The 22,858-nt window shown below is 36.6% G+C and overlaps 1 protein-coding gene across 16 annotated transcripts in view; it reads left to right on the forward strand.

Moving 5' to 3' along the window:
- The window catches only part of ARHGAP12 (Rho GTPase activating protein 12), a 118,194-nt gene extending 103,995 nt beyond the window's left edge, over positions 1 to 14,199 (forward strand). For all 16 annotated transcript variants that reach the window (XM_044761920.2, XM_044761918.2, XM_070501333.1 and 13 more), the window contains 8 exons: positions 622 to 720; positions 3,444 to 3,546; positions 5,273 to 5,389; positions 7,994 to 8,092; positions 9,684 to 9,761; positions 9,865 to 9,999; positions 10,511 to 10,613; positions 11,418 to 14,199. In XM_044761920.2, coding sequence (XP_044617855.1) covers positions 622 to 720; positions 3,444 to 3,546; positions 5,273 to 5,389; positions 7,994 to 8,092; positions 9,684 to 9,761; positions 9,865 to 9,999; positions 10,511 to 10,613; positions 11,418 to 11,592 — 909 coding nt within the window. In that variant the 3' untranslated portion in view covers positions 11,593 to 14,199. The remainder of the gene's footprint in view (positions 1 to 621; positions 721 to 3,443; positions 3,547 to 5,272; positions 5,390 to 7,993; positions 8,093 to 9,683; positions 9,762 to 9,864; positions 10,000 to 10,510; positions 10,614 to 11,417) is intronic.
- The last annotated feature ends 8,659 nt before the right edge of the window (positions 14,200 to 22,858 follow it).

Here is a 22,858-nt window from a genome sequence, read left to right on the forward strand (position 1 = left end):
CAAGAGAGAAAAAAATTTGTCAGATTTATGTAAAATATCATAGATTTTATTTCCTTACAAATGAATCATGTTTCAGTTCTAACTTAAAATGCACAGCTTTGATACTTGAACTTATTTTATTTATTTTTTTTTGGTGAGGAGGATTGGCCCTGAGCTAGGCTCTGTTGTCAGTCTTCCTCTTTTTCACTTGAGGAAGATTGTCTCTGAGCTAATGTCTGTGCAGTCTTCCTCTGTTTTCTATGTGGGATGCCATCACAGCATGGCCACTGAGAGATGAGTGGTGTAGGTCTGCACCTGGGAACCAAACCCAGGCTGCTGAAGTGCAGCATGCCAAACTTAACCACGAGGCCACCAGGGCTGGCCCAGGAACCCTCAATTATTAGATTTTTATTGAGAATTTGTGAGAAAAACTTCATGTTTTATAAAAATAATTTAGCTGGTATTATTTTATACTAAAATAAAAGCTATTCCCTCAGTATGTAGTACTTTGACCTTTCGTCACTTAATATAACATCTAGTCTTCTGCTGGTGGTTTTGTAGACTTTGAATTAGATGTATTCATTTATTTGGTTGAAAGCTCTAACCATACTCTTTTGTTTTTTTCCCTCCTTTTCTCTAAAGCTGAAAACCCGTCAAGGAACAGAACTGCTAATTCAGTCTGATAATGACACTGTTATTAATGATTGGTTTAAAGTTCTTAGTAGTACTATCAATAATCAGGTATGTGTTTGGCTTAAATAAATTTTTTTCACTTAGAGCTGTTTTTCTTTTTGGCTTTCCAAATGGTTGTTGCCTATCTAATTTCTAATTTATGTGTTAATAACTTCTTTAGTGTATGTCTTGACAGAGATGGTCAGTTTAGCAATTCGCAGGGGCTGGTGAATGACTTAACATGCTCGTGTATATAATGTTTGCTATCAGTGGATTTAAAATAATGTTCACATGAGGCATTGTCCAACAAGAAATAGTTCAAGAAGGGACAAACTGTGGCTAGTACACAGTATTTCTTCAGTGACTGAATGAGTTAGAAATAGTAGAATTTGTTGGAAACAGGTTCTAGAACCTCAAATGTGTACTCTGAAGCTGTGTTAGTGAGAGCAGTAATAAACAACTATGGGCTGTACTTTTTAGACGATATTCTTACCCCCTCACCATATGGGGACACGGCTCCTGGTTAGGGATCATATGTTAGCAACAAAAATAAAAATGAATACTTATGGGAGTGTGTTATGGTCTTAAACTAACAGAGACCAAAAAGTTGGGAATTACTGGCTTTAGTAGACGTCGAGATGTCCTTCAGAGACTTTATAGGTGAATCCTAATTATTAATAAGGTTTTTGATCTTATTGAGATATTCTACCTCAATTGGCCTTAGTTTTTTCACTTATAAAATAGAGAGATAGGATTTGATTGTCTCCAACTATCCTTTCAAGCTCCAAAATTTTATGATTCTCTCAGTTTCAGAACACCCAGATTTGGAATATGAGTATTCTCTGACTCTTGCTTCCCCGATTTTTATCTCTTCTAGCAAATTATTCACTAATGGATACATGTATTCTTCCTTTGCAGTTTGTAATATTGGATGATATTTCTGAATGTTGTCCCTTCCTTTCCGTTTATCCCTGAAAGCATAGATGGGCCTTTATATGTTTATACTAAGAGTAACCTCTTAAACAGTCTTCCTTATTTCACTCATCCCCCACCAATCCATTCTTAATGCCATTGCTATATGAAACTTCCTAATGTCAATTTTATGATCCTCTCCTGCTCAGAAACCTCCTGTGACTCCCATTAAAATTCAACAACCTGAGCTCAGTCTATCTTTTCAAATGTCCCTTCAGCTCTACCCATTATGGGCTTTCAGCTCTGGTCACAGTAATCTGTTTGCTATTCCTTGAAAGCAAGTATGGCTGCGTTGATTTGACACATGTGTGAGTGCCCCGTGCACTGGGGATGTGCAGCATGCTACCAGATGCTGCACCTTCCTACACGGAGCTCACAGCCAAAGACAGGATGACCGCAGACAGACAGCTGCACAATTAATATGATGAAACGTGACGAGTTTTATGATGGCAAAGGATGTACGACTTACCATACGAACACTGGTTAAGTAGGGCTACCTGTTGTAGGGGTCAAGGAAGACTTTGCAGAGAAAGTGAGAAAGTGGTTTTTTTTAGATTGAAGCCTGTAGGATCAGGGAATAAGCAATATGAAGAGAGAGGAACATCTTATTGACTATGAAATTTCAAAATATGCTCTGTTTACAAAGTGACAAAAGATACTGAGGAATAAATGTAGCAAGAGATATGCAAGACTTCTGCAGGGCAAATTGTGAAACTTTATTGGGAGACGTTGAAGAAAACCTAATTAAATGATAAGTATATCATGTTTATGGATGAAAAGATTCAATAATGAAATAATGTTCTTCTAAAAGATTTATAAATTTATATATTTGAGATTTTTGACTCATTCAAAATCCTAGTGGATTTTCTGGTGGAACTTGTCAAGCTTTTTCTAAAATTTCATATAGAAATGCAAAGGGCTAAGAATATTCAACACACTCCTGAAGAAGAAAGTGGAAGGACTTGCCCTACCCTATGTCAAGACTTCATAAAGCTGTATTAATTACTACAATGTGCTGTCCATACCAGGATAGACAGACAGGCCTGTGGAACAGAATAAAGAACCTAGAAACAGAGCCACGTACCTTTGATCACTTTGTGTCAGATACAGCACTGTAGAAAAGTGAGGAGGAATAACCTTGTCAGTAAATGGTGAGGGTCAACTGGATATTCAAGAAGAAATTGGAACCTTTCCTTACACTGTACGTAAAAGTAGATTCTTGGTGGAGTAAAGACCTCAGTGTGAAAAGCGAAGTGATGGTTTTAGCTTTGAGAACTTAGTCTGGTTTTTTAACCTATAGAGGTGACCTTGGTTAGGCTGCAGATAACCTCTAGGGTTTCTTTCAATTCCTAACACCCATGAGTCTCTGAGTAGTGATTAACTATTGACACACAGCATAATTTAAAAAGATAGTTGGTATGAAGAATTAAGGTGCCAGTGGCTAGTGGCTTTATCTTGGATTGTTGTCTTAGAATGTAGCTTCATCCTGTCCTGTCACCACAGAGTGTAGCCTGACCTTTTAACTGTTATTACTATCACTCATATGTAGTTGATCAAAATGAGACAAGGTAGCCTCACCATCAGTGTAAACCCATCATCCTGTGAATTACCAGTAATTATTTCTTTTTGAAAATTCACAGTTAATGCCATCTAGGGGGAAAAAAGAATTACAGATTCATCAAATATCTAAATCATACTATATATTAATTGGTTCTCTAAAATCATTTGGAAGGGTCAATTACTGATCATTCTGAGAATTATGCTGTTACATCTAAAGTAATATCAAAAGTAATATGTGTTTGGGAATCTCCAACCAACAGACAGTAGAAACTGATGAAACAATTGAAGAGGAGACACCAGATTCACCAGGAATAGAAAAGCATGATAAAGAAAAGGACCAGAAGGATCCCAAGAAACTTCGTTGTAAGTTATTCTCTCCCTGTTTTGTTAGTGGTTTGAGTGAGCTTATTCTCTTGGCTTTTTGGAGATTTTAAATCTGTAAAAGTTGAGCAGAATCTGCAGTGTTGGGAGAAAGTTAGGAGATTAAGTAGGCGCAGTCTCGGTGTTTCATTTCTCTCTGCTTGTCAGCTCACTGTCATGCTTAACCTCGTCGCATGCATCCCTAAAGTCGTGTTGATTTTAAGATAACTGTGCTACTTCAAGAGAAAAAGTATATTAGAATGCACTTCTGTTGAGGATTCCAGCAAGCTGAACTTTACTGATTTAAAAATATACAATTACTGTTTGAGATTATAGATAGAATCTTATACTATAAGAAGTCAGAAGTCACAGGCTGTGTACCTCAGTTCCACACTGGACACTAGGCAGCTGTCTCTGGAGTAGGATGTGCCTGTGCAAGTCCACGCATCATCCCTCCAGATCTACACAAAGGACCAGAGCTGAGGCCAGCAATTTTAAGAATAGCTTTTTCTTTTTCTTTTTCTTTTTTTTTTTTGAGGAAGATTAGCCCTGAGCTAACATCTGCTACCAATCCTCCTCTTTTTGCTAAGGAAGACTGGCCCTGAGTGAACATGCATGCCCATCTTCCTCCACTTTATATGCGGGATGCCTGCCACAGCATGGCTTGATAAGCAGTGTGTTAGCTCCAAGTCTGGGATCCGAACCAGCGAACCCTGGGCCACCAAAGCAGAGTGCGTGAACTCAACCACTACGCCACTGGGCTAGCCCCAAGAATAGCATTTTCTAATGAAGGTCCATTGTTTAACTAGGCCCTAAGCTATGACTTTGAACTTCGTTAAATCTATTTTAATGAATCTGCATTTAACTGAGAGTTTTTTGGCCTTCAAATTAACTGAATGATCAAAAAATCAGTTTTACTTTTGTTCTCCCACATTCTAAGGAAGTTTAGGCCTATTACTGACGTCATCATTATATAACAATATAAACACATGAAAATTTTATTATTTTAATTCTTTACTAATATATTGTTTGTGCTCTCGACTTTCCTCAAATATAGTAGTTATTTTCAAGAAATTTACTTTTTGAACTTTTGTTATTATAACTGAAAAAGAAATCAGGACTGAAGGCAATGGAGAACATTTTCCAGGTGGTCCCTTTCTTAGCTCAGAGTACAGATAATTATGATGAGACTCAGTTAGCATACAGTACAAATAATTGTGATGGATATATATATGTAGATCTATAGAGAGACAGAGAGATATCTGTATCTATATCTATATCTGTATCTGTAACCAGACTTCTAGGTCAGTAAGGATGGGAAGGATAGGGATTTTTTTGTTTATAGTTTATGCGGTTTTTTTTTTTGCTCGTCATTTTACCTTGTAAAACTGATGGAGAGTCAGAGAAGATAAGTAGTATCATTTATGAAATAATGAATATAAATTAGAATAACTTAGGAATGTCTTGGCACATACACCAAAGAAGATAGAGCTTGTGGTCAGTGTTTATTGGTAAAAATGAAGTGTTTCATTTGGTCTATCACTTTGAAATTGGGTCTATGTTAGTTTGATTCTTCACATGTTACTCTTAAACCATATTAAAGATAGAATAATTGAATTTATAACTGGAATTTTTACATATGAGATTAATGTTTTGAGTGCTAGGTGGAAAAACTTCTATCCAGAAAGTTTTTTATTTTATGAAGTGATTAATATCTGTCTGTCTTAAGCCATGAAAGTGTCTAGCATAGATTCTTCAGAACAGAAAAAAACCAAGAAAAACTTAAAGAAGTTTCTTATACGACGCCCCACTTTGCAAGCTGTTCGTGAAAAAGGTTATATTAAAGGTAGGTAGAAGTGATGTTTATAATAATGAACTTTGGCCAAAATCAGAAATAAGACATTTTAAGTTAAAAACTGAAAAATTTACAAATGGTAAAAAATGTTCTCATTATTTATTCACAAAGCTATCAGGTTCAGTGATTAAAATACATTTGAGTAATTAAAATAGATTTTCTAATGCACTTGAAGAGTTTCACTAAAGCATTGAACAGACGTAAATACCAAAGTAAGATTTTAGAGACCCTGTACCAAGGGAACTGCACGGATGTGATGGGATGGGTGACAGTTGTTAGAAGACGTGATAATAAAGATTTTCAGTTTTGAGATGCACAAATCATAAGAAATTTTGAGTAAATGATCACTAACATAGTAGAAAGAAGAAAAATATTGAGCAAACAATTATTCTTGATTATTTGCCTTCAGTTCTCAAGGTAATTTTAAGATTAGTACAGTCATGCATCACTTGATGGGAATATGTTCCGAGTAACACATTGTTAGGCAATTTTGTCGTTGTTTGAACGTCATAGACTGGATTTACATAAATGTAGATGGGATAGCCTACTGCACACCTAGGCCATATGGTGCTAATCTTATGAGACCACTGTCGTGTGTATGGTCTGTCATTGACCAAAACATCTTTATGTGGCGCTTGACTGTGTAAGGTATTTTTTCCTGATTTTTATACGTTTTTTATTTCATTTATAAGCACCATATGCGCTAGCAGGATCTTTTCTTAATAGAGTATTCTTTATTTTTTGAGGAAGATTAGCCCTGAGCTAACACCTGCCACCAATCTTCCTCTTTTTTCTGAGGAAGACTGGCCCTGAGCTAACATCCATGCCCATCTTCTTCTACTTTGTATGTGGGACGCCTACCACAGCATGGCTTGACAAGCAGTGTGTATGTCCGCACCTGGGATCCAAACCGGTAAACCCCAGGCTGCCGAAGCAGAACATGCGAACCTAATTGCTGTGCCATGGGGCTGGCCCCTAAAGTATTCCTTAAAAATTGCATATACGTTTATGTACATTTAGTTCTTATAAGCGTGTTTAATTCCAGAGGTAAAATTTTCTAATATATGATTCAAAACAGTGATGTTTATTTGTAAACAGATATAGGTAAAGGTGTAATATATAACATTTGTTATATCTGTCTCTGATTATGAAGTTTCTGACAAAGACCATCACTGGAACATCTGTTGGCAAAGCATCTAAGTTAAAATACACAAATAGATTTCATTAAAAAGATATTTAAAACTTGCAGGAAGAGTTCAGCTAAGTAAGTGATTCAAATTAGCAACATCAGGAGTTGTAAACAGGCACTCCCAGATAATGCATAGGAATTTAGCATATTGAGTTTAGAACCTTTTAAAAAACAAAAAAACCTGATGACAAATAACTGAATAGAAACTGCTGCTAATTTGTTCGCCAGGCCTTTTCACTGAGAAATATAAAGTGTTACCACTTTATGGTGTTATTCGTCACTTCAAATATTGCTTGTTTGTTTTCCTGAATACAGCTAATGTGGCATTTCAAAACTGTTGAGTTGAAAGATTAACGGAACAACCTTTGAAATATATTTTGTGAAATCAAGTGTTAGCACATGATGGGCAATGCACATGCTTGTTTTGATACTTTAAAAAATATTCGAGTATTTACTAAGTGCTAAGCATGAGCCTAGGTGCTATAAATACCTGTTGGTGTTCAAGAATTACAAGATCCCTGCCCTCATGAACTTAACATAAAAATGAGAGATGGACGAGATAATTTAAAACACTGATGACTACTATGAAGAATTTAATATAGTAATGAAATAGAGTGGCTGGAATTGGGCTCCCTTAGATAGGAGGATCAGAGAGGGTTTCTTAAGGAGATAACAGCAGAGACCAGTAGTGATGAGGAGGAGCTAATTTGGGAGGAATATTGATCTCTGCAAAAAGAGTAGAAAGTAAAAAGGCTCTCAGGCAAGAAGGAGTTGCTGTGTGCATGGAATTTAGTAAAGAAGGAAAATTGTTTGAAATGAAGTTGGAAGGGGTGGGCAGAGTGCACATCATCCAAGGCATTTTTTAGGGTCGTCAAGTTGATTCTGACTCTAGGCCGCCCTGTGTACAGCAGGGTGGAACCCTGTGTGCTCTCTTTGCACCATCCTCTCCCCTTCCGGCCCGACATCAGGTAATGCTCCACTGCTGTTCATAGGGTCTCCGTGGCCAGTTTTTTTTGGAAGTGGGTGGCCAGGTCCTTCCCAGTCTGTTTTAGTCTGAAACCTGCTGAAAACTCCGCTGAAACCTCTCCACCATGGGTGGCCCTACTGGTATTTGAAGTTTGAAATGCATGGGTGGCATAGCTTTCTGCATCACAGCAACACTCAGCTGCCACAGTATGACAACTAGCAGACGAGTGGTGTGGTTCCCTGACTGGGAAATGAGCCCGGCCCTTGGCGGTGAGAATCTTAACCACTAGACCCCCAGGGCTGACTGTATATAAGGCATAAGTCATGGCAAACAATGACTGGATGCACCGAATGGCTTCTGTTGCACTGTGAATGGCTTAGCCATTTTGTGAAGTAAATTTTAGCCAGATGATTTATTTTTTAAAATGAATCTCTTTCAGATCAGGTATTTGGATCTAATCTTGCTAATCTGTGTCAGAGAGAGAATGGCACAGTGCCAAAATTTGTGAAGTTATGCATTGAACATGTTGAAGAATATGGTAAGAAAATGATTTTTTTAAATGTTAAGTGCACCAACCCATTGTTTTGCTATCAAAATCCCTAGGATTTTTATGATTTTGAGTGATGACCAAAAGTTCTTCATAGTCATATTAATAAGAGCATCTCATTTGCAAAAAACTTAACATGTTTGTACCTGTTTCAGATTAAGACTTTTGTGGGCTTCTAATGAATGTTTGGTACTTATGATCGATTAAGCATATGGTATTCTTGGAAGCCATTTGGGGTTGGCCATTTGCTAAAAAGAAGAAGGTAGTGATTGAGAAACTGAGCTTATTAAGAAATGATTTGACAGTGTTGAAGATATGAGATTGTGTTTACTTACTAAGAGAAAGTTCTGCTCTAATAAAAATGAGATGACATTTTAAAACTGTTAAGTCAACTATAAAGTGTCTAAGTAGACAGATCCTTTTTTTATGTCATTCCCTGTAAAATAAGACTTAATTTCTATTTTGGTTAATTTTAACATGTTTATAATATTTATACTAGTTTTATATAAATTAACAATATCTTGACTGTAATCACCTTAACTTATGTCTCTCTGTCATCAAAAGATCTTGTACAATTAAAATATTTGCATAACTTGTCATTTCTGCCAGTTACAGATCTCATCTTTTTAGAGATTCTCATGTTGTCAACATGACAGTGGAGACACCACACTACTTGCCTTTATTTGAAGTTACATGAAGAGCACGTTAGATAATGTACTTTGTTAAATGTGTACAGCATTATCACTTAATGAATATTTGAATTTTTTTAGTCTTAGTTGTGTAAATTTTAAATTATTCTGTTCCACATATGAAGTAAATTAATAAACTATCAAATTATCAGTTGTTTTTGTAGAACCATTATTTTAGGTACTTGCTTTTATTAAGTTTACTTATTACAACCTCTTAATATGACAAACTTTTTTTTTTTTTGAGGAAGATTAGCCCTGAGCTAACGACTGCCAATCTTCCTCTTTTTGCTGAGGAAGACTGGCCCTGAGCTCACATCCATGTCCATCTTCCTCTGTTTTGTACGTGGGACGCCTACCACAGCATGGCTTTTGCTAAGCAGTGCCATGTCTGCACCCGGGATCCGAACCAACGAACCCCGGGCTGCCGAGAAGCGGAACGTGCGAACTTAACCGCTTCGCCACTGGGTTGGCCCCAACAAACAATTTTAAGAGAGTGCTTTAATATATGCATTTACATTATAAAATAGCATGCAAAAAAATCGGTGGGCTGATTTTATCTACTTTACTTTTTGAACTATCTATCCCCAGGTGTTTGCAGAAGCTTATCTTAAATTGTTAGTATTCCAGGTTTAATGAGATGACTTCCTTGAAATGATTCACAGTCTACATGATAAACAAGGTAGAATTGTTACTGTTTATTAAACAGAATTCAGAGTGTATCTCCACCCCCTCTCTCTCTGCCAAGCATCTATAAAAAGCCATTTAGAGGAAAAGAGTGTTTACCCATTTGATTGAGGCTAATGTTAATGAATAAGAATTCTGAAACATGCAAGTAGCTTTAGAAGAGACAAACAAGTACTTTAAACATAAAACTATTATCATTTGTGTCTTAGGTTTGGATGTTGATGGCATATACAGAGTAAGTGGCAACCTTGCAGTGATCCAGAAACTGAGATTTGCAGTCAATCATGGTAACATCACATTTCCTATTGTTAGATCCAGAATAATCACTCATAACCGTTAGAATTGGTTTAAAGTAATTTTTAAAAATTTCCTATTTCTCCTATTTTTCAGATGAGAAATTGGACTTGAATGATAGTAAATGGGAAGATATTCATGTCATCACTGGAGCGCTCAAAATGTTTTTTCGAGAATTACCTGAACCTCTTTTTACATTTAATCATTTTAATGATTTTGTGAATGCAATTAGTAAGTATGTATTCTACTCAGTTATTTTTCTAGATGTTGAAAATCCTCTGTACAGATTGTCGCTATATTCTGTTTGATTTCTTAAGTTTTTTCCAAGGATTGTTTTACTCCAGAAGTTTTAAATTTGACCACCAGATGTCACTGTGTATTACCAAATATCAGGTTCCAAACTGTCACTGATTTCAGGTTTTTGTTTTTGTTTTTTTTTTAAAGATTGGCGCCTGAGCTAACAACTGTTGCCAATCTTTGTGGGGTTTTTTTTTTATTTTATTGCTTTTTCTCCCCGAATCCACCCAGTGCACAGCTGTATATTTTAGTTGTGGGTCTTTCTCGTTGTGGCATGTGGGACGCTGCCTCAGTGTGGCCTGATGAGCGGTCCATGTCCATGCCCAGGATCCAAACTGGTGAAACCCTGGGCCACCGAAACGGAGTGCGCGAACTTAACCACTTGGCCACGGGGCCGGCCTCCTGCTTTCAGTTTTATGCAACATCTCTAGTTATCTTTTTTCAGAACAAGAACCAAGACAGCGAGTCACTGCTGTTAAGGACCTAATTAAACAGTTGCCAAAGCCAAATCAAGATACAATGCAGATTCTCTTTAGACATCTCAAAAGGTAAGAGTCTCCCCACAAAAAAGAAAAAAGGTAAGAGAACTGCCCAGTTAGGAGATGTGGTGTAGCACCCGTGGGGCCAGGGTCACTCAAGCCCAGGTTCAGAGCCCAGTTATGCTGCTTACTGTCTTTGTAACTTGAAAAGATTACTCAGTTCCTTTGGTCCTCAGTTCCTCATAGTTTGGTTTGGTATGAAGAATACATTACAGTAGATATTATATGTGAAGCAATTATATAATACCTAGCACATAGTAGGTGTTCAAAAATTGTTGCTAAAGTTAGTTAATATGAAGATGAGATTGGCTGTTAAATGAAGACTATTAAATTACTTTAAAATAAAGCCATCATTGCTCTGAGTTACTATATAGCCACTTCAATACTGATTTTTTCCTTCTGATAGAGTACTAAAATAAATGATCTTAGAGAGATTTAAAAAAAATAAAATTGAAAGTTTAATCTCTGTGCCCAATGAAATTTTTTTCCCATATCAACCTAGTAATCATTTTTACCTGAATTGTAACTCATATTTAAGTCTGTGTCTTATTTTAAGCACTAAGCTAAGACATCACATATTGAAAGTTTGTTAGAGTATGTATAATTATACCTTTCAGCTGTGTTTATCCAACAGAAAGCTTCACGTGGCATTTGGACTGAATTCTGCTTGGTTAAATAGTTTATATGTACCTTAGGAAAATGAGCATTATTTCTCATTTCTAAATGCAAACTGTTTATGTTAATACAATTTGAAGAATTTTCCCTCTCTGTTTTTTATTTTCACTTTTAACAATTTATTTTTTTCCTCCTTAGGGTTGTAGAAAATGGAGAAAAAAACCGCATGACATATCAGAGTATAGCAATTGTTTTTGGTCCCACTCTGTTAAAGCCAGAGAAAGAGACTGGTAATATAGCAGTTCATACTGTCTACCAAAATCAGATTGTAGAATTAATTCTTCTGGAAATAAGTTCTATCTTCGGACGTTGATTCTTATTGAAGACAACCCTTGGAATAGAAGCTGGATTCCATCAGATTTCAAATCCTTACACATGATGTATTTTATTTTTGGACCAAGCAGTGACTCTTTGATTTTGCACTTTTTTGAGGGATCAGAAGGGAATGGGAGAGTCAAGACATATGTGGGGCCCTCATATTTGCTGCTTTGTTGCAAGTTGATATAACTGTGTGTAATTTTGAATTAATTTTATTCCAAATGTTTGCATTTCATCCTCTGAATTTCAGTAAAAATCAAAACTTGCAATTCTGACCAGTCATATACACTGGATAATTTGATAGGAAAACTACATTTTTTTTTCCTCAAACTGGATAATGTAGAATTTCTTCTCATGATTTGTTAGGTTCATCACTTGATAGAACAGCACTATCAGTTATTTTGAAAACGCTCTTGGGCATTTTAAACGAAATGAAGTATATCTGTTTTGAAACCTGTGTATTTGTTTTTCAGGGTTTCTGCATGCAGTGGCAGTCTAAGTGCTCAAATTCTTAATAACTAGGTGTAATCCCTTGATGAAGGCTAGCTGCCTCTCACTGTGTTGCACAGCATCCTTATTGGATATTTAGTTGCTTGTTTGGGCAACACACTAATACTACTTAAAACACTGTGATATACTGGAGTTTAATTTAGCATAAGTCAGTGCAGGGTATTTTTGGGCTGTCTGTGCTACACTGATTTGTAGCTAACAATCCTAATTATATCTAGTGCCATACTGAGTTCTTGGTATGACCCTGTGGAAACAGATGTTATTTGATGTAAATATAGGCTAAAGACTTAATGCCCTTTAGCTTATGTATATAATTGTGTTGTATAGTCTCAGAGGATGTTCTGACCCTACATTTCTAATCATGGTATTGGTAATCTTTTCCGTGAATATTAGGTTTCCTCCAGAAATAGGCCGTTATTTGAGAAAGTTAACTGTGTGCACTTTTAGATTTTAATTACATTTACAGGCAAATCACTGTAATGCAAATGGTACTGGAAAAATACTGAATAGACTGCTAACTGGTAAATGCACTACAAGAGGAACCTTTTAGATTATTTAATATGTACAGAATACATTAGAAAAAATTTATTACAGAATTCTAACTGCAGTATGACTAGTTGAAACTCACATGTAAATTAGATAGATGTCAGATGGAAAATGACATTACTAAATTCGAGAATTTCATTTTTACATTACTAATGTAGATTGATTTGTATAATAAAACAGGGTTTGGAAAGTTTTGTTACAGAGAGCATGGTCTGTTGAAGATTTTTTAAAATGTATTTTTCTAGGTTAACTGCTGTATATGAAATGTCTAATCTGAATAAAGAAAACTATAAGAGGTTTAGAGATTTTTCCATTGGAAATATACATTTTGGTTTTTAATTTCTTTGTGCTTTTGCATTTACTGGCATACTCTTATACCTCATTTAAAAAAATCAATCCAATATTTCCTGTGGCAAATACATTTTCCTCATTTCACACCAATACACCTCCACCCCCACCCTACCCATTCTTCATCAATATTTGAAAGTAAATGATTTGTAAGCAAGACTTTTTCTTAGAATTGCATTTATAATTTACGGATTGCCTTCCTTGGGAACAAATATTTTTTGTGTGAGCTGTCTAAAAACCTCTCACTTGAGTTTTGTGGTAAAAATATTGTTTGTCGTTGTGATCTTGTTAAGTTGATAGCAAACCAGGCTACTTGATAGCAGTGGCAAAGCAGATTGTTTTGGACAGGGGATAAAAGCCCTGAAACGAGAGGTGATATTTGCCTAAAGATGTCCTTAACAATGCAATATGCTTTAGGACTGGCCTATATGATGATTGTATGCCAGGAAAACAATTAGACTCAAATCAATGATCTCTCTTGTGGTAGTTATGGACATATCAAAGATTAAAATTGTCCTGTGTTTCTTGTTTGAAAGAACATATGTGTGTATGTGAAATCTTAAATGTTTTATTAGTCTACAGCTAATCAGTTTATTGTAATATTGTATGTATAGTGAGATCAATGTCTTGTTTTCATCCTTTGTGAATTAAAAATTTTCACTTGTTTTTTGTAATAACAAAACCAGTAATATTTTCCTGTCTTGACAGCTTGATTTTTAGTAGAAAATATAATAAGACTGAAATAAATTGTCAGTGGAATTTCCTTTGCTAAGAGGCCTTCCTTCAGAATGTCATTAAAAAAGTAGTTGGAGGGGCTGGCCCAGTGGTGTAGTGGTTAAATTTGCATGTTCTGCACCCCAGGGTTCATGGGTTTGGATCCCAGGCACAGACCTACACACCGCTCATCAAACCGTGCTGTGGCAGCATCCTACATACAAAATAGAGGAAGATTGGCTCAGATGTTAGCTCAGGGCCAATCTCCCTCAAGCAAAACGAGGAAGACTGGCAACAAATGTTAGCTCAGGGCCAGTCTTCCTCACTAAAAAAAAGTTGGAAATTGAAACAAAAAGTATATTCAATTATATTATTACATTCCAAGTAGAATAAAAAATACTTATGTGAATTTTACAGCAGCAAGAAATTTTACTGTGGAAAATATTAGTTATGAAATATCTTTGAAATAAAATATTACCTTTTAGATAGAGGCAGATCTGTATTTTTTTCTTAAGTGAAAGACATAAATAGCTTTGGGCTTAGGTAACATAGGTATTAAAATTAATACCTATGTGTGTGTGTGTGCGCGCGTGTGTGTGTGTATGTATGTATGTATGCCGTCACTTACATACAATTGAAAACATCAATAATAATAATGGCAGATACCTAGAGACCTTTATACTCTCTTAGTTTTATCCTGTGCTGCTTTGTAAGCCTGTAATACTAGATATTAAGATAGCAGGGACAGAAAAAAAAGTTATTCCATAATTGTGCCAAGAGATTTTTTTCTCAGCTTGTGGGAGAGGCTTCTAATTAAATATTTAAAGTAAACATCTAGTTTCCCATGACACTAATTTCGCCAACATCTTTAAGCATTTAGAAAAATACACAGAGAACCCTACATGTCGTTTTAGTAAAGAAGAAAATTAAAATAGTTGGGAAAATAAAAATTGTCAAATGGTCATAAGGCTCTCACTGGTCTAAAAAAGTCAAATATTGCATCTATGTAGAGAGTTGAAAATAGGTAGAAAAGAAGATTTTACGGAGTTTACTAGTCTCTGAACTCCAGCCATCAGCTCCTCTTTTATAGAAAGCATTTCTCTAGTGCAAGACTGGAGAAGGTTTTTAATAAGGGCTTTAGCCTGTATGTTACAATCCTGGAGGTGGGCAAAGTTGTTTTTTTAAACAGTATTCCAATATAACTAATACAGTCCTGTTAAATGCAACTTTAGTTTGAAACCAAAAAAAAAAAAAAAAGGCAAAAGGGGCTGCACAACAGACTCTTAGAATAATGATGTATTAGAATCTTCTGGAAATTCACAAGCTGTGAACCCAGGCCAAGCAGAGTCAGACTTCGTATTCTAGAGAAAGGGCAGGTCCAGAATGCCTAATGAGACATTCTGTAACTACTAAAGACAGGGGAGCCCTCCTGAAGAATCTCAATTAGTCTTCTCAACTGAAGTTTTGTGGACCAGTGGTGGCTGTAAATATATTCAGCTGGATTGAGCTTTTACAAATTAGCCTTATGTGAATATGGCACTTAAATGAACTCTTTCATTTCCTTCATTGCTTCCCTTCTCCCACAGGAAAAAAGGAAAGAAAAAAAGCACTTTCTTGGTGCTCTCATCAACAGAGCACTTGCAGAACAAGGTAACTGTTTAACAAGCCGCTACAATACGTATTTAGAAAAGTCTGGTTTCTTTCTTTTTCTCATCAACCCTCCCCTCTATTTTACTTCCTCTCTTTTTTTCGGAAAAGCAGTCTTTGGTAAAGATTTAATTATTACTGGTAGCCAAATCTCGCAGGTAGTTGTGATAGTTGTGGCTCACACTGCAAGTAGCACTGAAACTTGTAATGTTGTGAACCTTGTAATGTCGATGAAATCCATAGTGACATCTGAACGACAGGTGATGCTGTAGAAGCTCTTATCAGCAGGGCCTTTGCAGAGGTAGAGATCCAAACCACTCTACAGTCATGATAGAGGGGCTGGTGAAGACTCAGCATAGCACTCCTTCTCTTCCTGGGCATTCTGAGAGACTTTATATTTAGGCAAGAGAAATGGGAATCTTAGACACTCAAGGAAAACTGAGTCTCATCAATTGATAAAGCAGGACAGGACCCTATATGAGTCTTATTTGATGGAGGCCCCGAATAATTGTGAATGCTTAAAGCCATATGGGAGTTAGTGGCATAGAATGAGAAGCTGAAGGAAAGAAGTATCTTGATTAGTTATGTTATTTCTGTTTAAAGTTTGTGATCAATTTGAACCTTATTCTGGCAGTTCAAATGATATCATTTGAGGAAGAAACAAGTAACTTGTCTACCTATTGTGGGCATCTGTTTTCAAGCTAAGTTAATTTTTGTTTATGTGGCTTATTGAAACTTCTGTATTATATGTTATGTACGCCTCTCACGTGCATAGAGGCGGCAGCGGGTAGGTGTTGCTTTCTGCTGGTCTCTCCTGGTTCTAGTTGTATAGCCAGTAAACTAGCATCCTGCTCCCCCACACAGGCAAATAATCAGACTTTAGTGGTTCTGTTTTTACCCACTGACATTCCTGGACAGGCCATTGTGTACATTAATTTCTGTTGAATATGGATATCTGCTTTCACTTATGCTAGAACTGTGCTATTCAATACTGTAGCCACCAGCCACATGTGGCAATTTAAATTTCATTAAAATTAAATTAAAAAAATTCACTTAGTCACAGTAGCCACATTTCAAATGTTCAATGGTGACATGGAATTATTTGCCACCATATTGGACAGTGCAGATATAGAACATTTCCATCCTCACAGAAAATTCTACTGGACAGTGCTGTTCTAGAAGCTTGGCTGTGAGGAATAAGCAATTGGAAAATGCAAAATTCTTTCAAAAAATGCATGACCTTAAAGTGTTATACAGTATTTCATAATTCTCCCTTACACTCATCTTTTAAGTATGTGACAGTAGAGGAGTTTAAAATCAAGGAGAGAAATATGTTTTTATAACAGATCTGCCAAACTTGGGATATTTGTCCCACTATATGCTCTCATATCAGGGGCTTGGAAGGGTGGCAAATGTGATTTGACTTCTAATACTAGTCCATCAAAATGCTTGCAGTTTGGTGAAAATCAGTTTGAAACTGTGGCTTAAAAGAAGCCTCAGTTGATTAACTTTATTCCTAGGCATTTTATTCTTTTTGTTGCAATTGTAAGTGGGATTGTATTCCATCCAAGAAGACACAAAGAAATGGAAAGACACCGTGCTCTTGGATTGGAAGAATTAACGTAGTTAAAATGTCCATACTTCCTAAAGTAACCTATAGATTCAACACAATCCCTGTCAAAGTTCCAATGACATTTTTTACAGAAATAGAACAAAGAATCCTAAAATTTATATGGAACAACAAGAGACCCCAAATAGCCAAAGGATTCCTGAGAAAAAAGAACAAAGCTGGAGGTATCACACTCCCCGATTTCAAATTATACTACAAAACCGTAGTAACCAAAACAGCATGGTACTGGCACAAAAACAGACACACAGATCAATGGAACAAAATTGAGAGCCCAGAAGTAAACCCACACGTTTATGGACAGCTAATATTCGACAAGGGAGCCAAGAGCATACGATGGGGAAAGGAGAGTCTCTTCAATAAATGGTGTTGGGAAAACTGCACAGCCACATGCAAAAGAATGAAAGTAGACCATTCCCTTACTCCATGCAGAAAAATCAGCTCAAAATGGATTAAAGACTTGAATGTAAGACCCGAAACCATGAGACTTCTAGAAGAAAACATAGGCAGTACGCTCTATGACATTGGTCTGAGCAGCATATTTTCAAGTCCCATGTCTGACAGGGCAAGGGAAACAAGAAAAAATGAACAAATGGGACCTCATCAAACTAAAAAGCTTCTGCACAGCAAAGGAAACCAGCAACAAAACGAAAAGACAACCTAACAATTGGGAGAAGACATTTGCAAACCATATATCAGATAAGGGGTTAATATCCAAAATATACAAAGAACTCATACAGCTCAACAACAAAAAAACCAACAATCCAATTAGAAAATGGGCAAAAGATCTGAACAGAGATTTCTCCAAAGATATACAGATGGCCAACAGGCATATGAAAAGATGCTCAACATCATTAGCTATCAGGGAAATGCAAATCAAAACTGCAATGAGTTATCACCTCACTCCGGTCAGAATGGCTATAATTAACAAGACAGGAAACAACAAATGTTGGAGAGGGTGTGGAGAGAAGGGAACCCTCGTTCACTGCTGGTGGCAGTGCAAACTGGTGCATCCTCTATGGAAAGCAGTTTGGAGTATCCTCAGAAAATTAAGGATAGATCTACCATATGATCCAGCTATTCCACTGCTGGGTATTTATCCAAAGAACTTGAAAACACAAAGGCATAAAGATACTTGCACCCCTATGTTCATTGTGGCATTATACACAATAGCCAAGACTTGGAAGCAACCTAGGTGCCCATGAAGGGACGAATGGATAAAGAAGATGTGGTATTTATACACGAGGGACTACTACTCAGCCATAAGAAATGATGAAATCTGGCCATTTGTGACAACATGGATGGACCTTGAGGGCATTATGCTGAGTGAAATAAGTCAGAGGGAGAAAGTCAAATACCATATGATCTGACTCATAAGTAGAAGATAAAAATGACACAAAAAAACACATAGCAACGGAGATTGGATTGGTGGTTACCATTGGGGAAGGGGTGATTAGGGTCACATGTGAGGGGATGCACTATAGTTAGTGTTCGGGTGGTGAACATGATGTAATCTATACAGAATTCGAAATATGTACATCTGAAAAAAATAAAAATTAAAAAAAATAAATAAAATTAGGGTGGGAAATCTCAGCCATGGCTGGCAAAGGCCTTAACACAGTTAAACATCTGTGTTAGCTAGACTTTAATTAAACAATTTTTATCAGGAAAAAAAAAAGCCTCAGTTGACATTGTTCTCTGGGAAATTTAGGAATGCTGTACTATGACATTAACATTTCTAAGGTTTATGTCACAGCATTCTTACATTTAGATTTTAGGCATTTTTGCTTGGTGGAAAGATTTTTCTGAAATCTTATTTTAGAAGCTATGTCTAAACAACTAATGAAAGAAATGGTTCTAATTAGAGCTTTCCCTTGGGATCCGAGCTCCTTTACCTTGTATTTACTTCTGATTTTTAACGACACCCTATATGAAGTAGTGGAGATCTTGAAGAGCCCACAATTTCCCTTTAAGTGGGAGCTGAAATATAGCCACAAATACAGGAAAATTGTTGGTAGTTGCAAAGCAATTCACTTGGTCTGCACGTGATTTTCACCAGATGCTCACTCAGGTATGGACAGTGACATGGTATATAGATCCCATAGACTAGATGATAATTGCGTTTTTCATTTTTATTTTATCAAAATAATTAAGATTTTATTTTTTTCCTTTTTCTCCCCAAAGCACCTCCCCCCCCCCACCCCTCCCCGTACATAGTTGTATATTCTTCGTTGTGGGTCCTTCTAGTTGTGGCACGTGGGACGCTGCCTCAGCGTGGTTCGATGAGCAGTGCCATGTCCGCACCCAGGATTCGAACCGTCAAAACCGTGGGCCGCCTGCAGTGGCGTGCGTGAACTTAACCACTCGGCCATGGGGCCAGCCCCAAAATAATTATTTATTTTTAAGAGTCCCAGGCCAAATTCTTTTAGAGCTGGTACTTCTATGCATGGTTGACACACATAATGCTCTGGTTTAAGAAGACGTTACTGATATATTTTCAAACCTACTGTCAATGCTTTCTATTAGTATCTTACAATTTCTAGGTGGGGAATATAATAGGTTGTTAGTTACTCTAATCCAACCCCATTGACAAAATGCTTCAGTTCAGATTTAAGCAAATCATAGGGTAAAGAAGCTTTGCCATCCAGTAAAATTAACACAAAACTCTCCTCCCATCTTCTCATTAAGTACAGTGAAACATGAAATGCTTCTTTGTGTGTCTTTTTGTCTTCTGCCTTCCCTTTGTGTCCCCTCCCTTCCCCTGTCTCAGCAGTTGCTGTTTGCCTCAGACGGTCAGATAAGTGGATGCTCACAAGGCTGTACTGGGATTCTTTGAGGCCCTTGTGTCCAGAGTGTCCAGGCTTCCTGGAGAGGGTGGAGTTAAACAGGAATCAAGACCTCTAGGGAAGCCAACCCAGCTGTGTCGAGAAAGAAACTAAACCTTTTATAAGGGGGGGAACCCCAGTATCTTTGGATGACACAGTTCTGACTATAAGGTTTCCTGATTTCAACCACTTGTGTTAGGGAATCAGATCTGATGTACCATTTCTGACATCTGGCTACATCTTGTGACTGCCCTCCTTGGTCATTTTCCTATCTCCTGACCTGTTAAATTAGCCAGATTCGTTGCCTGAACTGCCAGTAACAATGACTAAAACTTCTTATCATATTACTCTCGTAAATGCGTGTAGCACGTTCACTTGGCATTAAGGGTTCTACAAAGCCAGCATCAGACAATATGAAATTGCTAGTTTATATAATGGGTAGTACTGAAACATCTCCCACTGAATAAAAGGTTGGGAAGGGAGTTCAATGTAAATAATCTGCTAAGATCCCATCTATTCATTCAACAAATTGATTGAATTTGTTTTAGGTGTTAAGGCATAGTGTTAACCTCTGGGGATACAATGGTAAGCAAAACAGAATCCCGGCTCACGTTTACAGCTCATATAACATATTAGTAATATGACAACTGGTATATATTTAATTCTGACATATACCGATGTTGAGTAGGTGAACTCAGAATGGTCAGCTCAGTAGTTTTATTACTGTGCCTTCAAAGTCAGCTACTAGTATTGTGGTCGTGACAGTCTACTGGGGTTGAGCAAGATTTATTGCTACATTATCTGGTAGTATGTGTTCAGAATGACCTAATTCTTGAGTACTTGTTAAATTGAAGTAAGGCAAGTTTGTAAATCAATGCAAGAGATATTGAACGCTTTGATGAAGCCGAGTTTCAGTGAATGAGGCCTGGTTTTAAACAGCAGATGGATCATTCTGGCTTGAAACAATAAAATGTAAAGTGGAACATTCTCAACTAAAGTGTCAGGAAAAGCATGGGTTTAACAACATTAGTAGGAGTCACACAGGTAATCCACATCATACTTCCTGTATTAAAATTAAATATATGGAGAGGATTCTGGGAAGATAGTGGTGGTGACAGCATGGTTTTTCAAATCCCACATTAAAATAACAATTTAAGGACATTGACAGCAAAACTAGGTAACAGTAGCCTCACAACCCCCAAAATATGAGCAGGTGGGGACAAAGCACCTGCAGCTCCTAGATCTGCACTGATAATGGTCTCTGTGAGAGAGGAACATGAAAAAGCAATAGGGTAGCATCTGACAGACCTGAGAACAGGAGAATCGCAATGTAACCATTAGGACCAAAGGGGCTGAAACACGCCAGCCCCTAGGAATTCTCAAAACCAACTTGCCAGAGCTCCCTTCCAGGACAAGGCCTAACACTGAAGAAAAGTTGCTGAGTGTGGAATCAAAATTAGACAGGACAGGGACAGTAGACAAGAGAGATGGTCTAGATCAAAGTGGGGAGAGAAGTGGAGCCAGAAGTCCCAGGGATCAAGCTGTCATATTATTTGTTACAATGCAAAACAACACAGGAATGAATTTGTGAGTTTAATGAATCTTTCCTGAATCCTCATTCCAAAAGTTCAGGAAAATTAATTTTACACAAAAATGAGCAAAATAATATCAAGGTCAAATCTCATGTAAAATTATAAGAAAAAAAAGAGTAAGGAACAGAATAACATCCCCGTGGAAAATGGAAGCATGCCAGAAACACATACCCACAGAAGAGACTGTAACCTGTTACTACACAATGAGCTCAAAGTCTGAGATGATGTAATACATGAAAGAACAGTATAGATCAGAATTTTAAGAAATAAGATGACAGAACTCAGGAAAGAGAAATACCGTATTTCAGAATTGTAAACAGATAAATAAAACAGATAAGACCTTAAAAGAACTAGAAAGTGTAAAAAGAAAATTTTAGTCAAAAATGAAAGATTTAGAGATTTTTTAAAAGATTAAAAAGTGACATTGAAGACAGGCAAAGAGGATCGAATAGGATTAATAGTTCATACAGAAGAAAACCAAGGCAAGCAAAAGAAATATTAAAAATATTTCAAGAATACCTTCCTGAATTTTAGAAAAATGCAAATTATGTCTTGAAAGAGGACACCAAATAACTAAAATTCACCTAAAATAACCAATACCAAGACATATTCTAGTGAAATTACTGGACTGTTAAAAATATCTTTTGGGCATCTGTTTAAAAAAGACGTGATTTGTAAGGGAAAGTATTAGATTATTAGCATTTTCAACAGCAGCGCTTTATACCAGATGAAATTGGAGCAATATATTTAAAATTCTCAAGGAAAGAAAGTCAAAGATTTCCTATCCAACAAAATTGATTTTCAAGAATAAGAAGACACAAGTTGGTATTGGAATTCAAGAAATACTCTTCCCATGATCCCATTTGAAATCTATTATATACAGAACAAGTTTCAGACTAACAAAGTGTCTTCGCATAAGGACTAGTGGTTGAGCATTAAATATTTAATTGTTTATTGAAGTAAGACTAAATGAAGGCCACCAGGGAGAATATATAGTCCTTAGTGACTATATGTACCCTTGCAAATGAAGATTTGGTACAAGGGAAGATTTTTACAAGGGAAGAATGGGGATAACATATGCAAAAAAATTTTAATGTTTTCAGCAATCATATTTGTGGTATTATTCTGATTGCTGTGCATGTAATAGATTAAACAAATGAGTACTTCTGGGATATCCTATCATCTCGTGTCCTTGAGAATCAGAATTCTCAGGATGGAAGAAAGGAGTCACAGCTCTAATAAGTAAAAACTCTGTAGTCTTCCATTTGAATTGAGAGTAGTACCAATAAGAAGTCATGAGATAGTTTATCTATATGTATGTATGTGTAATCCACTAAGTCTGTCCAGTTAAAAAGACCTAGAAAAATGACCAACCTGGGGAACATCTCTAGCACTTAAATTTTGATCTTGAAATGTACTTTCTCATTAAAAGATACAAAGCTTTTAGAGATA

Source organism: Equus asinus, chromosome 29 (assembly GCF_041296235.1).
Source record: "Equus asinus isolate D_3611 breed Donkey chromosome 29, EquAss-T2T_v2, whole genome shotgun sequence".
Lineage (NCBI taxonomy): Eukaryota > Metazoa > Chordata > Mammalia > Perissodactyla > Equidae > Equus > Equus asinus.